The sequence below is a fragment of the Seriola dumerili genome, unplaced genomic scaffold (assembly GCF_002260705.1).
Source record: "Seriola dumerili isolate Sdu_G_001 unplaced genomic scaffold, Sdu_1.0 BDQW01000425.1, whole genome shotgun sequence".
NCBI classification, from domain to species: Eukaryota; Metazoa; Chordata; class Actinopteri; order Carangiformes; family Carangidae; genus Seriola; species Seriola dumerili.
In genome coordinates, this window is record NW_019174680.1 from 212 (window position 1) to 16,017 (window position 15,806).

At 39.6% G+C, this 15,806-nt stretch overlaps 1 protein-coding gene across 1 annotated transcript; it reads right to left on the bottom strand.

Annotated features, from left to right (window-relative positions):
• Nucleotides 1-1,296: 1,296 nt before the first annotated feature.
• LOC111233792 (death effector domain-containing protein-like) lies at nucleotides 1,297-12,092 on the bottom strand. Its single transcript, XM_022761689.1, has 5 exons — nucleotides 11,841-12,092; nucleotides 9,044-9,679; nucleotides 6,812-6,916; nucleotides 6,588-6,725; nucleotides 1,297-5,159 (listed from the first exon to the last, which is right to left on the bottom strand). The coding sequence occupies exons 2-5, from the start codon at nucleotides 9,606-9,608 to the stop codon at nucleotides 4,753-4,755; spliced, it is 1,215 nt and encodes a 404-aa protein (XP_022617410.1). The 5' UTR covers nucleotides 9,609-9,679; nucleotides 11,841-12,092; the 3' UTR covers nucleotides 1,297-4,752.
• Nucleotides 12,093-15,806: the final 3,714 nt, after the last annotated feature.

Here is a 15,806-nt window from a genome sequence, read left to right on the forward strand (position 1 = left end):
AATTTACTATGTTGTTTTTATGCCTTACTTTACTATATCATTTTTCTGACTTTTTATGCCTTACTATACTATGTCGTTTTTAGGACTTTTTATGCCTTAGTATACTATGTCGTTTTTAGGACTTTTTATACCTTACTATACTATGACTTTTTATGCCTTACTATACTATGACGTTTTTATGACTTTTTATGCCTTACTATACTATGACTTTTTATGCCTTACTATACTATGTCGTTTTTAGGACTTTTTCTGCCTTACTATACTATGACGTTTTTAGGACTTTTTATGTCTTACTATACTATGACTTTTTATGCCTTACTATACTATGACGTTTTTATGACTTTTTATGCCTTACTATACTATGACGTTTTTATGACTTTTTATGTCTTACTATACTATGACTTTTTATGCCTTACTATACTATGACGTTTTTAGGACTTTTTATGCCTTACTATACTATGACTTTTTATACCTTAGTATACTATGTCGTTTTTCTGACTTTTTATACCTTAGTATACTATGTCGTTTTTCTGACTTTTTATACCTTAGTATACTATGTCGTTTTTATGACTTTTTATCCCTTACTATATCATGACGTTTTTAGGACTTTTTATGCCTTACTATACTATGGCGTTTTTATTCCCCACTATATCATGTCCTTTTATGACTTTTTATGACTTACTATGCTATGACGTTTTCATGACTTTTTATGCCATACTATACTATGTCGTTTTTATCACTTTTTATGCCTTACTATATTATGACTTTTTGTGGCTTTTTATGCCTTACTATACTATGACGTTTTCATGGATTTTTATGCCTTAATATACTATGACGTTTTTATGCGTTAATATAGAATCACTCTTTTTACATTCTTATGCCTTAGTATACCATATCTTCTCTTGATGTTTCTGTGCATTACTGTACTTCACGTTCCTATGCTTTACTCTATCTCGACGCTTTTTGACATTTTTATGCTTTATTATACTAATACTTTTATTATTATTTACAATAATATGAATTCTTACTATCATATCCGTCCCTTTCCTTCTATGTCGCTTTGGATGTTAAATCAGTTATGTGATGTAAATGTAAATGAATGTGTCTTGATCAAGGTTGAATTACGGTGACTGCCCTGCAGATACATTTGCTGCAGCAGTAACTAAGCTCGGATTAATGAGTAAATCAACAATTGTAGTAAACAAAACTACGTGTGAAAACACCACCAAGGTCAACAAGATCACAGCACTCGTCAGCATATTTTCATAAATTTGTTTAATCTATTTTGTACAAAGTTGGATCATACTGACTGACAGCAGACCTGCTGTAGCAGTGGTTAGTCAAAGCTCAGTTTAATCATCAATAAATTAACTGACTGCAGAGTACCCATGGCAAATAGAAACACGTCAAAGTTCACTTTTATTGGTAAACAAGTCAACAGGACTAACCACCAAATCTTTTGTCATTTCATTTAGCGTATGTGATGAAAGCAAGGAGTATGGTTCACACTGACATACATTACATTCAAGTCTCTGCAAGAACATTCATGGCACAAATAAACTTGGTTTGCCTCGTTTGTCAGACAGAATGTGACGCCTGGATTTTTCCTTCCTTGTATGTCTTCCTCAGGTTGTGAATCTGACGACCTGTGGAGAAGGAAGGAAGTACAGGGAATGAGGATACATGTAGAAGAGAAATTAGATGCACCCAGGACCTCTCACACAGTTAGAAATGTTTTCCAAGATGAGAACAGACACAGGGTTTGCGTGTCACAGCAGGATAAGGTTCAGGCCAAATTTCTGAAATGTGGGGGTGTAACCCACAATAAGAAGTAGATCTGTCAGGAAGCTGTTTGTTTAAATGTACACTGTTTCCCACCAAAAAGATTTGTTTTTATATGAGTAATGTGACATAAAAAAAATAATCAGGAGTGGGACTTGAACAAAACCCATCCATTTCATTTATTAACAGTCGTACTTACTGATTTTCTGAAAGAAATGCAAAATTAAAGTAAGAAAATCAGACATCGAATAAAGTTATTTACAAAATGTTAGCACTGTGAGTTTCTATGAGACTTCTGGAGATCATAACGGGTTACATGCAAATTTGCTTAAAACACAGCTGCATTTAACAACTAACATAACATACAATCAACATAACAGACACCAACCTATATAATAGATACTAACTTGCAACCTTATGAAATTCCACTGGGGTAAAAATATAAAATGAAGGCCTACTCTGTATAACTCAGAGTAATAGTGGCCAGTCAATCATGACTTGCATGTTCTCATATGTACCCATGGATGGTATGACAGCAAATATAAGATAGGGCTTCTTTATATATTTGGTAAATACATACACTGAACTTTTAATAGGGAACATGAAAGCAGTCCACCAGTTAACAAACTGATGAAAAACTGGACAAAAAAGTTCAATTACATTTTAAAATCAGAGACAAAGTCGGATTACAAAGATTTGGCAAAAAGACAGATGCACATTTGTAATGAAGCTAGTAAGATATCAAGGATGTCAGAAATGTAAAGTTATGGACAGTGAAGAATTGTGTCAAAATCATATTTTGCTGACAAAGTACACATTTGTTGCTATTGAATATGAGCCTGCGTGTCTTTTTTTGGCTGTTTGCACTGAGTAACAGAAACATGTCAAATATTAGGATCAGAGGCATTTCAAATGGCAATTCTTATTAAAATGACATTCACTCTCTAATCTACTTTTGTAACAAAATCATAATAATCTCATCATAAAATAGCATTATGCTAATACTTCATCTTTGATATTTATCACTGATATTAAACATTTTCGAACAAAGGTACTTTAAGTTTGCTTTCAGTTATAACCAGTTCTGGACAACCAGTAATCACATTTCATTAAAACCACATCTGGGAAATTTGAAAATTCATGACTATAGCGCCGCCATGATAGCAGCATCCACTCCAGCCCAGTATTTCTATGAATGTGTCCACAATTGTGTCACAATTTACATTGAAAGCAAATGTTCATCGCCAATTGAGGAACTATTTCTTGAACCATAACCATACAGTAATTGCCATGCTCAGATATTGTGGAAAGCAAGAATTTGAAGGATGTTGTCAATGTCCGCAGGATCAGGATTTTGCAGGATTGTCCAATACTGACAGAGTTTAATTGAGAGTACAGCTCCTGTAATTTCAGGGGGGATAGGAGATTTGTAGCATGATTGAGCAGCCACAAAATCTACAGCTAGTGTGAGGCTATCATGTCAACATGAACCAGTGTCTCTAGTCTCCAACACCTTGTTTTGGGCTTTTGGGCTGTTCTGGGTTCCTTGCTAGAACTAAATAAGTGTGCCTAATGAGGTTAATGAAGTGACCACCGAGTGTATTTTATGACTGCATGAAATGAAAGCTATAAATCAGTAATACTGTCAACACGTACTTGTCGCAGGGACCCACCAAACCTAATTTCTCCTGTTGATCCACTTCATTCCATGGACACCAAAGAGAAATTAATATAAATTCCCATTTTGGTTAATTGGCATTTCAGGCTGCACTATAAAAGTGGTGTGCCACTAGAAGAATATCATTGTTCAAGATCTACGCACTAAATTGTTGAGGATCAACATGCAATAAATCTTACTATTATGTTGGTCCTCTGTTGTTTCAAATCTTTAATAAAAAAAATCCCCCAGTTCAGTTTGCAGCTGCCTGTGGAGATGCCACACCTCCTGACGGAGAGGGGTGCCACTGAAGACACCTTTCATTTCTCCAACATGTCCAACAGGCCCTCGAGCTACTGGGTGAGGTGATTTCAACACCTGTGCATGTGGACTCAATTACATCCTGACCCACCAGAAGACATTATATATCCACAGAGAAGACTGCTGAGGACTTAAAATGTGAGTTCAACTGTAACTGGGTGAAATATCTTTAACTCTACAAAGACAGGACAAAGTACAAAGCTCACCTCAAACTGCAGGTATCCTACTATCTGCACATCTGAAATGACTTTACACATATTGGCTATGATTTTCACTTGCTGCTGATTTGTTATTAAATGACATTTCAAATTGAAAATAAAGTTATATCACAACTGAGCATGAGTGAGAGGGTAAGTGAGCAGAGGTCCAACGGTACAGGCTGACAATGAAACTGGCACTGATTTACAAATCCAAAACATCAGTGAATGACTCAGTAACATACAGAACACTCTCTCGTTGGGTTAATCCAATCAATCTGTAATGTACACCAAAAAACCTGGAAAAAAGATGAATCAGTTTGACAATAAGGTACAACTCCCACTGGGAGTAACTCATCAGCGTTAAGCATGTTTCCTGTATTGAAAATAACTCCACTTTTGAACAGGAGTGAAGAGTATAAGAGTTAACAAATGTTTCAATGAGCTAACACACCAGAAACAAGAAATTAGTTAGAGTCAATGCACATACGAGATCAGCGTTCTCCTCCTTGAAGAAAATGAACAGCTTAGGATTCAAAAATAATGCCAACCTGTATGCATCACCTACTTCTTTTTGCTAACATAGTTCCCAATCACTTTGCATGCTACGCTTAGGGGTGCCAAGTAGATATCCTATGAACTTAGCTCTCTCTCTCAAGGAATCGGTGGGGTGGCTGGAAGTCCTTAGTTCCCTCAGACACATACTTCAGGCACCTCAAATGACACAACCACATCTCACTCTGTGGGGGAGGCACAGCAACGTTTCTCCCGTATGCTACCACCTTGAGAATGTGTCTAAGATACAGAGTCTTTGCTACCTCCTGGTGGGCTCCCGCCACCTGTGACCAAATTACAGAGCAGTTTGCGTCGCCCAGCCTGGTAGTCCTCCTCGTCAACGTTGACCAACAGTTTTATGGCCTCGTGGCCCACAGCCTGTTTTAGGGAATCTGTGATAAAGACCCCTTTTAGGGCCTCTAGCAATGATCCATTGATGTAGTCCCTCCAGAAGGCATCCAAGTAGGTGAGCTCTGAGAACTTGATGTCACAGATGATGGAGCCCAAGTCTCGGGATTTGAGGATAGTGTTGGCCTGGTTGAAGCGCTCGAACTGTCGTTCCACTGCCTCTTGTTTGTTGGAGAATACATTGCCCTGAAGTGCAGACTCATGTTGGCAGTATTCAGCACGAACCCGGAGGCGGATATCTGCGAGGAGAGAACAACAAGGGTCAACTGAGAGTGAATATTAGGGCTGGAAAAAATTAAAACAAACAACACTAACAGTTTACATTTGAAATGTGAACACCTCCACCAAAGCTGAGTAATGGCTGACAGCCAACATGATCTTAGACAACTACCTGGCATCAGTACAAACCTGAAAACTCAAAGCCAGGATATGCTTAAGATGAACTAGTTTCTACTATCTGACATGCAAACAACAATGGTTACACTCAAAGGCAAAGTGCATGCCATTAGATGGAGGGGTAAGTTGCAATGAATCATACAAATCGGTAGAGTAGCACACACTTTCAGATATCCTTGAGGATTAATAATGTTACTGCAGTGACTTAAGTTGCTTAGAGTGACTTAAAAAGTTCACTAAATAATAAAATGAGAGCTTAAGAGAAACTTTCACACCTGGCAATGACTGTGACGGTAAAACCATTGTTATTAATGACAATGGTGACCATTAAGTGAACTGCAGTCAGCATCCTATTGCTCATGTACTGTGCTCACACTCCATATGTAGGTGAGAGTGAGGTCTGGTTTTGCGAGACTATAGTTAATAGATAATATTGTTATCAACTTGTTAGCTAGGTCTAGTCCTTTACCAATATCTGTCACTGTGCTTACATGGAGTTTGTGTTGGATTGTGCTGGGAGACAGTTTTTTGTTCATTTTAGCGAACTCCATTGGTAAGCTAATGTTAGCTAGTGTTACACACTGTTGGTGCTGTAGGGGAGTGGATCACATCCTGGCACTATGCACTGACAAATGATGTCTGAGCCTGGCCAAGCATACAAGCATCCAGTATAGTAAACCACCTGCATTACTGGTCAATGGTCTTGGTTTTTCAGGTGCCTTGGGTTGGTGAAGCTCCAGTTCTGAATTGGGTCAGGTTGCTTGAACACCATTACACTTGCCAACAAATCTAGTCTGAAACTCTAGGTAGTGCAGTACAGTAACTTAAATGGTCACGATCGCTCAGTTGGTTCATTTAAGTAACCAATTTACTTAGAGAAGCTCTCTCTGTCTGAAGTCCTTGTCCTGCTTGGACTTTGTTTCATGTATACTTTGCAGAGAAATCAGATTTCTCTAGGAGAAATCTATCTGGGGAAATCAGGTTATTTCCTTACCTTGATTACTAAAACTGGATTTCTCAATAAAATGCTGTTTAGAAAGTCAGCTTACCTGGAAAAAGGCTTAAGGCATGTAAACACAAGCATGTGTCTCACTTACTTAACAGTATGTAAGTGTGTTCTTAGGTTGTTCCTGGATCGTTCTCAAACCAGGAACAACCTAGGAAAACATAACAAATGAATGTCACTGGACTGCACAATTTTTTTTTCTGTTATCCTACTCTTTGAGACTAGACAAAAACACTGCTCCCTCTCTATGCCATGCTTCTTTTACCACATGTTTGTTTCTCTCTGCAGTCAGCTGAGGAATGACTTCTCTTCCGTTTGCGGTTCGGAACAGGAGGAGCTGGCTTTGTTCGGGGAGGGCCAACATGAGGTCCCGACGGGGAACAGCAAATGACTGGCTGAGGACCTAAACAGTGACATTAGTTAAGACATTAATCAAACTTCTGTGTCGTGGTGTTAAAAAATACCTTGAACACACAGACAATCACCAACCTGTTCTTCTGTGAGGTGCATTGTCCTTGCTCTGCACTGTTCCTCTTGGTGAAATGTAGCGCACTGATGTCTCTTCCAAGTACTTGTCAACAGGGTCTGGGCACACTGAAAACAACAGTTGATTTCTGATGTTATTTTTAATCGCAATGCTAATCATTTTCATATCAGTGGATACATCTCACAGATTGCAGAGACAATGTCTAAACTGTCAGTTTTTTGTGGACTGCCAGGGTTGATACATGAGTAATCACCTCACTCAAATGCAATACCAACATGTTTACTATGTTAACATATAGAAGAAGATCCTAACCCCGGAGGAGTAGAAGTAGTAGTTACTAGATGTAACTCCAGTTCTATGACTATGTGCACAGCTCTAATGTGCTTCACTCCTGGTTAACCCCTTTGAGGCTCTGCCTCACCCTGAGATGGATCTTTGCACTCACTGCCAACAGGGGGTTGTGATTGCACACTGCAGTCCCTTATAAAGCCCCTGCGGAGACACTGCGCTTGTCCCTTTGGAACTCAGCAACATATACCAAAAAGAGGGCCAGCTGGGCCTGCAGTTAGAGGGCCATGCACATATCTGAGAACTGGAATTGCATCCAGTATCCAGTACATTTCATTCATACATGCTCCACCCTCTAACAGGCTTGCTAGTTATTGATGTACTCCACTGGACCCCAGCCCTGACCCATAAAACCCATCAGCATGCTGCAGCCACCAAAATTCAGAGAGGCTGCTCATTGGAGAGCCAATAAATCTTACATTGGAACACCTTATTTCACTCTTTTCAAAATAATTTTTGGCCTACATCTGTCAGAGCTGCTGTGCTGCAGTAACTGAGGAGAAACTAGAGGTTTCTAGCCACCAGCTAGCATCTACAGATAGCCTGCATGTGAGGCGTTGAGGGTATATATCTATAAATCTATAAACTGTAGCTACAGAAAACAACCTGGGTTACACTCTCCCCCTTTAAACTGCATGAGTCTCTGCATGCACATCACACACCGCACCACCCACCACAAGTAAAAAAAAAAAAAAACACAGAACATGCAAACAAAATGGGACAGGACAGGGTTTTTTTTTATTCTGTCATGGGATTGGGACGATGTGTGTCACCCTCTAAAGGTGGAAAAACACTCTACTGAGCATGTTGAGCATGAACTAGATTTACCCAAGCTATAAAACCATTCCCCATAACCTGTTTGGCTTCTCTAACTGGCTAGAGGAAGAAGTAGAATGTCAAGCTATGGCCACACAAACAACAAGAATTGCATAGGACAAAGGGATAACCTATAAAGTCCAGTTACCATACTTCATGTATCAGAAGGCATCACTATTCTCTGTTGCTGAGATTGACAGTAACAATAAAAACTTATCAGGATTATAAAACTCCTGGCTGAGCCTTGCACACCCTCTCTTACTTGATGTATCTAATCTAATCATCAAGAATCAAATCTAATTGAATAGAATCAAAATGAACAGATTCTGGACTTTGCCATCCAAAATTAAATTGAACAGGGAGATCAGTGTGGATATCCAGTACAGGACATCCAGGGCAGGATGCACAAATTTATTTTCTGACGACGAACAAAGACTTATAGGTAAAACATGAAACTCACGGAGGCTGACAGAGTTATGTTCGGGGCAATTGACCTGACACAGACTGGACAGTAGAGTAAATAATTAAAATAATGTCATTTGTCATATTTGTAGGTCACATTTATTGAATAAAAATTGTCTATATAGAGCAAAAAATATTTAAGAAAAAGCTTGAGCCAATACCACAAGCACATGAAAAATTCATACAACAAACACAACCTGTCCTCACCCCTCTGTTTTGATAAATCCGTTAGAAGTGCTAACTCTGAGTCAACTGAAAATCCTGATTTCTGGACAGCCCTATATTACAAGTGATTTTATGTTCACTGTGGGTATGTGTATATTCTGGGTGGCTGAACTTTTTACCATACACTGCCATCTGAAAATGTGGTTGGCATGAATGGTGCTCATTCTGGACCTTAATTGAATGTAACCACTTGGAGCCAGCTCTGGCCTCAAGGCTCATTAAGGAGCATGCCAAGGAAGTTGTTCCAACTCATATGCTGCAAAACAATCTAAAAAAAATCAGACTGTACATTAGTAACATTAAGACATATAAACCCAACCATCAATTCTTGAACATGTATTTAAGGCCTGGTGTGGGCATAATGACGACACTGCATTACTCACCGGCCTGTCGTTTCCTGAGTGTGACGTAAGGCAAAAGGTCGTGGCGGGTGATAATCCTTAGAAGCTGGAGAACGTGCCGGAAGTTGGTTTCATCACAGCGACCCTGGCGCTCTAGGGCCAGCAGGAAATCCCTTCCACTCCTGATGCCACCACGCTCATACTCGTCAATCACATCAACAAATAGGAATGACAGTACCCTGACGTCCCGATGTGTTAGCTGGGCTCCAACTATGTCAAACATGCGGTGGAGTGAGTATAGCCCATGTGAGTTGTCCACTGCTTCCTCGGGCCACGGTTCAAAACCCCCATCTCTTCTGGATAAGCTGGAGTTGGTGCAGGAGGCAGAAACGTTCCTGTTGGCCACCTCCCCGCTGGCTGCTGACACACCGGAGCAGCCTGGCCTGCCTGTCAATGCTCTGTGTTCCAGAGGCCCAGCAGTTGCACTGCTCTGACTCGTGTGCAGCTGATTAGCCTGAATGTGAGGCCGCGCCTGCTGAGCAGAAGAGTTCTGTGCAAGCTGGGGAGGAATAACAGCATTGGGGAGCTGAGGTTGCTGTGATGTCATCTCAGGACCCGATGATGATAAGGGATGCTTGAATCCCTGCAACTCCTGATGTCTCTGCTCCAACTGATGAGCTAAGTATGGAGAGTGGAGGATCACATATAAATGTACAATCATTTCAGACTGAGTTTACCATTAGTGGCCATCACAGTTTATTACAATGAAGACAAACTTCCTAATGTCAGAAATCATAATTATACCATCATGAAATGTAACATTCAGAGAAACAAACCAAAGCTCAACATAACACAGCAAATGCCATGTATTTGTTGAAGCAGGCAAATGTTTGGACCAGCACTGGGCGATATCATAATATATACCATGACAATTTGTCAACTGGCAGACTATTACCAGATCTTTTAGAGTATCTGTGTATGTTTAGTTATGTGTACATACCTGTCATATTTCTGGGTGTATTAGGACATTGTGGGTAATGTTGCAAATTAATGAACTTGACTGTTTCATGGAAATGTGAGATTTTTGCATAAATGTGATGAAAAACTTTCAATTTGTCAATTAAGTATGAAATTTAACTCATATGGCAGAACATTATGCCTCTATAACAATAACTTTCTTTCAAATCCACTGCAGTGTCAAATATTTAACTTACAGTAAAACTGCAGGGGGAATCAGTCTTGTGACTTCTAGCCTCAGGTAAGTGAACAGTTTGTAAGTGACCAGCATGGTGAAAGTTTTCAACCAAATTTTGATACTGTGTAGTAATAATATAGTTCTATCACATTTAGAGGTTATTCCAATAGATACGTTATTATCTATTGGAAAAGCCTTGAAGAAGCTATCCAACTATCACAAGAAAACAAAATGGAAAAGCTGACCTTTAAACTTTGGCTGAGTTGCGAACAGACTTGGAATTACTGAAGTTGAGAAATGGATGTTCTGATTTGACAGCTTTGCATCACCAGAAGTACTTTTTCGGAAAATACAGCTTCCACTTCTCAACTTAAATAGTTCCTCTGGGTTTCTTGGATGTTCATCAGTACAAATTTCAACCCAATCCGGTGAAAAATAAGCAAATGGTGAGGATTTGAACACATATAAAGGAACATAATCTCAAAGGGCCAAACTTCAAAAATACCAACTAAGAAAGTATTTGGAGTAGAGCTGTAGGATTTTTGCAAGGTCCCATGAATTGAACATAAGTTTTCACATGATTTTTTTTAAAGAAAATCTATGACACGAAATGGGAGGTCCAATGTGAGTTGGTATGTGTGTAAGTCAGACAATGGCCTCTTATCTCAGTAAGCATTCTGACTTGTGTCTGGATAAGCACAGCTGCAAATAATACAATTATTAAAATCCATGTAGTTGGTTCAATTTCAGAGTCCTGGTATTGTGGGTGCTGGCTCACTGTCACACTGTCATTGCTTATTGGGACTCTTGAACGGAAGGGAGCCCTGTCAATCAAACACAAATGTCTGAGAAAGGCAACGATAAAAAAAATAAAATAAAAATAAAAGCTGAGAATGAGATTGACACCAAATCGGGGATATACATGTTGTTACGGAAGAGCAAAAAGAATCAAAGGGCATGAAAGAAATGCTTAGCGGACTTTAGAAATGTTAAATCTATTGTTCATTAAGCGGACACGGTGAAAAAATACAGTTGTAAACACAGGGAATTACTATTGTGACTCACTGCTATCATCATGAGGCCGTTTGGACAACACTTAATTATAACGCTAGCTAAGGCTAGTTTAGCAAACTAAAGCAGAGTCTATGTAAACACAAGAGCCGAATTTTCGGAATAACGCTTTTGCCAGTTAAATAAGTCACGGAAGACAGTTTCTACTATAGACCAAATAAACAAACAAATACACACTCTATAATATCCAGATGTTAAGCATGACAGATGACAAGCTAGCAACTAGCTAGGTACCTAACGGATGTTAGCTAGAAAGCTAACGATAGTTATCTGGAAATGAAAAACAGATGCAGGGTGATTTAGAAGCTTGGTCGCTACACGACATGACGAGTAACTAGACTAGGGTCCGTGTTATGTTATTTTCGACTTAATAACCAATAATTTACTACGGTCCCGTAAATCTGCGCACAATAACACACATATCACCATGATCTGCGTCTTGGTTTGTTGTGACTGCTCGTCGTTAGCTTCAGTCCACGTTAACGGTATCCAAATTAACGTACATAAAGTAGCAAGTAAAGCAGACAGTCAAAGCAAGACACATGCCATAATCTCATGAGAACTTTACATTACCTTCTGCCTTTTGGATATTCCTGACGAGCCCGTCACTAACAAAGTTCGGTAGGCCGCTAACGCTAAGTTACCTCCCCAGTGTCTAATGGAGCAGGACAGAAAACAAGGATACGTTTAATTGTTTTAATCGACTACAACGTTCAGCGCGTGCCTCCAGTGTCTTGATGGGCGGCACGGCTTCAGGTCAGAAAAAAGAGTTTGTTTAGTTGTTGTAGTCCACAGACAGTCACCATGGGAAAAACAAGCAGACAATTCTCGTTCTTCAGCTAAAATGAAAGAACTTCCAGGTTACAGTGGAGTTCAGTTCCGGGTTAATCAAGTCACTTCTTGCAGAAAAGGAAGGCTCAGTACGGTGGCTCATACGGACAAAATCTTATACGAGAGTGAACCCATAAAACCAATGAACCGCGTTCTTAATCCATATATACAGCAAATAGCCAAATCATATACAAGAGTGGAAGCATGGGGAAACACTTTACAAAACGTTCAGTCATACGCAATTTATAAGCCCTTAGTTATTGATGAACCAATCATTCCCGAAACATTGATATACATTTGTAGATGATTAGTACCCTAAGTCCCATGTGAATATGTTATAAACGTGTTGTAAATTATCAATAAACTTTTAGTAAATCATTTAACAAATCAACAAAAACAAATCAGTGATTAGTCATTAGTAAGTGATTAATAAGTAGTTAGTTGATAAATTATGAAACACTTGTTAAGTTATTCAAAGAAAGAACAAATAATTAGTAAATGATACTTGTAAGTTAGCCCAAAACAATTATTATCAAGCTAGTTTTAAATGAATACTAAATTATTTGTCTTTAAGTGAACAGTCATTTATACATGATTAACAATTAGGGGACCCAGGTGGGTCAGAGTTGAATACATTGACTGGCCATCACAGAGACTTGAGTTCCGTGTGGAGTGGGTGGGATCTGGCCATAAAGTGAACCCCTGTCACTGACATGTAAATAGAGAGGTCCCAGAAATTAGTCTGTGCTTACTGTACTTACGCACTCCTAGGCTCTCTGGTTGCAGCGGTGGGGTAGCTATAATTTATAGGGATACTTTATAAACAGTACAGTACCTTGTGGGGAATTCTCCTTTAAATACCTTTTTTCAGTTTTCTGAAATGTTGTCATTGACCATGTTAAAATATGACTGTTATCATTCTTGGAGATTTTAACATTCCGTGTTTTAACTGGGGACTTTTTAGATCTTTTACAATCTTTTAACTTTGTACTACACCGGGGGCCCCTTGTGCATGTGTGGGTACCCTGGGTTCCCAGAGCCCAAAGAGATGCAGGTTAACAGGCGACTCTAAATTGCTCACAGGTATGAAATTGAACATGAATAGTTGTTTGTCTCTATATTTCAGCCCTGAGACCGACTGGCAGCCTGTGTAAGTTGTACCCTGCCTTTTGTCAGCTGGGATTGGTTCCAGTTCCCCCCACCCCTATTCCCCACAGACACATACACATCAAATCAAATGTCAATACTGGTGCTGTTTTACAGCTACAGCTCTGGAGCCACTGAAGGTGTATACATAGAGATATACAGTATTTATTTGATATAAAATTTTAGATTATTGAAATACAGTTGCATCATGGCACTGTGTGTTGTGAATGAGGCGTTTTCTACTGCAAACATAAAAGTTGGGTTTTTCCAGGTGTAATAAGTACAGTTGCCCAAATAGAAGGCGGTTTGAATAAGCTGACATCTGAGCTTAATGTACAGCTGCTGCACATTGGCAGGTGCTACCTATTTGTCCCACGTAATGTTAACCTTACAACTGAGATTTATCACCGTAGTCCCTCTCTCACTCCCCACCGGTAGAGGTCTACTATTTCTAGTCAAGGACAAACGTTCAAAATAGCCCTATCTGTGTATCTATTGTCATGTAGACAGCTGACTCTACTCCATACATAGGGCATAGTACATAAGGAAGATTATTTGTAGTTATGAAAACTTAACATTTAATTTCCTTCAATCTGACCAGAGTTGCTGCCCTTCAAAATGTTCCAATTTGGGGAGCTTATGTGTTTGTGGTGAAATAGATATGAGTAACCTCACAAGCATTCTCTGTGTGCCATCCCAATTGTTGGCAGGGCTTTCCAAAAGATTCTTCGTGTTGCCTGTGAGCTCAGTTTAGCCTGACTGTGAAATAGATATGGGCTGATACTAGTCTCTACCTGTCTGTGGTTAGGGTTAGGCGAGTTAGGTTGGGGAAAGATGATGGTTTTGGTTGAATTTAAGTAAACATGATGTGTCTGAAGTCACTGTTAACTTTTTTCTGTAATAAACCAAAGCACATCTTTCCCTAACCTGTAAGTGCCTAAACATAACCATTAAAAAGTTTATTAAGGCCGCAATCACTAAAAGTGGATATTGTTTTGCAAGATTGGATATTTTGGCGGAAGAAAGTTTTCGGTATTTCCATGTTGGCTTTGTCTGGAGGTTGCTGCTTGGCATCAACGTATATGTGAATTGGCAAATACCTTAATTAACAATATATCACCATTGTGGGAATAACGATGCAGACTGCCGCTCACCCTGAGTCTGGTTCTGTTGGAGGTTTCTTCCTGTTAAAAGGGAGTTTTCCCTCCTCACTGTCGCCAGGTTCTGCTTATTTTGGGAACTATTGTAAGGTCTTGACCTTACCCTGTAAAGTGCCTTGAGATAATTATGATTTGACGCTATAAAAATATGTATGTTCTTAGATCACAATTGGGTTTACTACATACTATATACCAGTCGTTGCAATTCAGTTGGCACATAATTTTTAGAAGACGGGGTCGATCGATTGCCTCCAGTACCCCCAGATCTCTCCAGGATAGTGGCCCCTAAAGTGCCTGCTCTCAATGGGTCCACTGGCACTGCTGGGAAAGGCCAACTGCTTAGATTAGACAGTCTTCCTCTGCAACATCCCTGACCCTCTGGATCACAAGGCCCTTTTCCCTTCAGTGTTGGTCTTGCTCTTGCCAGGACTTGCCATGATAATGACCAGACCCCAAGTGCCCTTTGCATACAGCCTATTGGTCTTTCCAATAGGCTTCAGCTTGCTTGACTGCCTGACTATTGAGGCTCCCATTTCCTCCCACAGCAGATGTTCTTACATGTGTGGGAGACTTTGTGGTCATTCGATATCTGAAATGTCCTCAATGCTCTGGCTTTGGTAGCTTTGAATTCCTCCACTTCAGATGTTATTGGCAATCTGAGATTTGAGTCAGGGGGAAATCATATGTCATACTTTATTTATTTGATAGGAACACTAGGTGGGTGCCAACTTATAACCCTTTTCCACCAGTCAAAAACTCTGCTAAGACCCAGTAACATCGGGCTTTTGTTGGCAATGGAGAGGGGTACAATCGGCATTTTCTCTTGGGTCAAATGACTATAGTAGATGTATTTATCTGCTCTGGCTCCGATCAGTAACACCCGGGTGAACACGCTACTTTTCTGGCAGTGTAAAAGGTGTTAATCACCTTTTTTGGCAGGTGTTTAATAAGCCCACTTATACCTGCTAATTTTGGTGTAAAAAGGGTATTAGTGTAAGCTTTGCACATTGTTGTCTAGGAAGCTGCACGTTTTTAGAGCAATTACTCTCTATTCAGTAGAAGAGATGTCACAAAGTTATATTCTGGTCTCAATTTAACCAAATAGCCCATGTAAATACCAAGTTCACACTTTGTAGAGGTGAAGTCTGAGAATAAAAGACTTATGTAAAAATGACAAAACCAGTAAAATCAGTAAAGAAGTCATGTCCAAGAACAGCCTGAGCTCAACAAAGGTGAACATAGGTGCTGCTTTCGATGTCCCACTATTGTTGGGGGGCTTCTGTTGTTTCCTATTTATAGATCTGTCTCTCTCTCTCTTTATCTCTCTGTCTCTGTCACTCCTCCCTACATCACCCTTAGATTTTGGGTGGGTGAGTCAAGAGCTTTTTTAGTGCCACGCTCA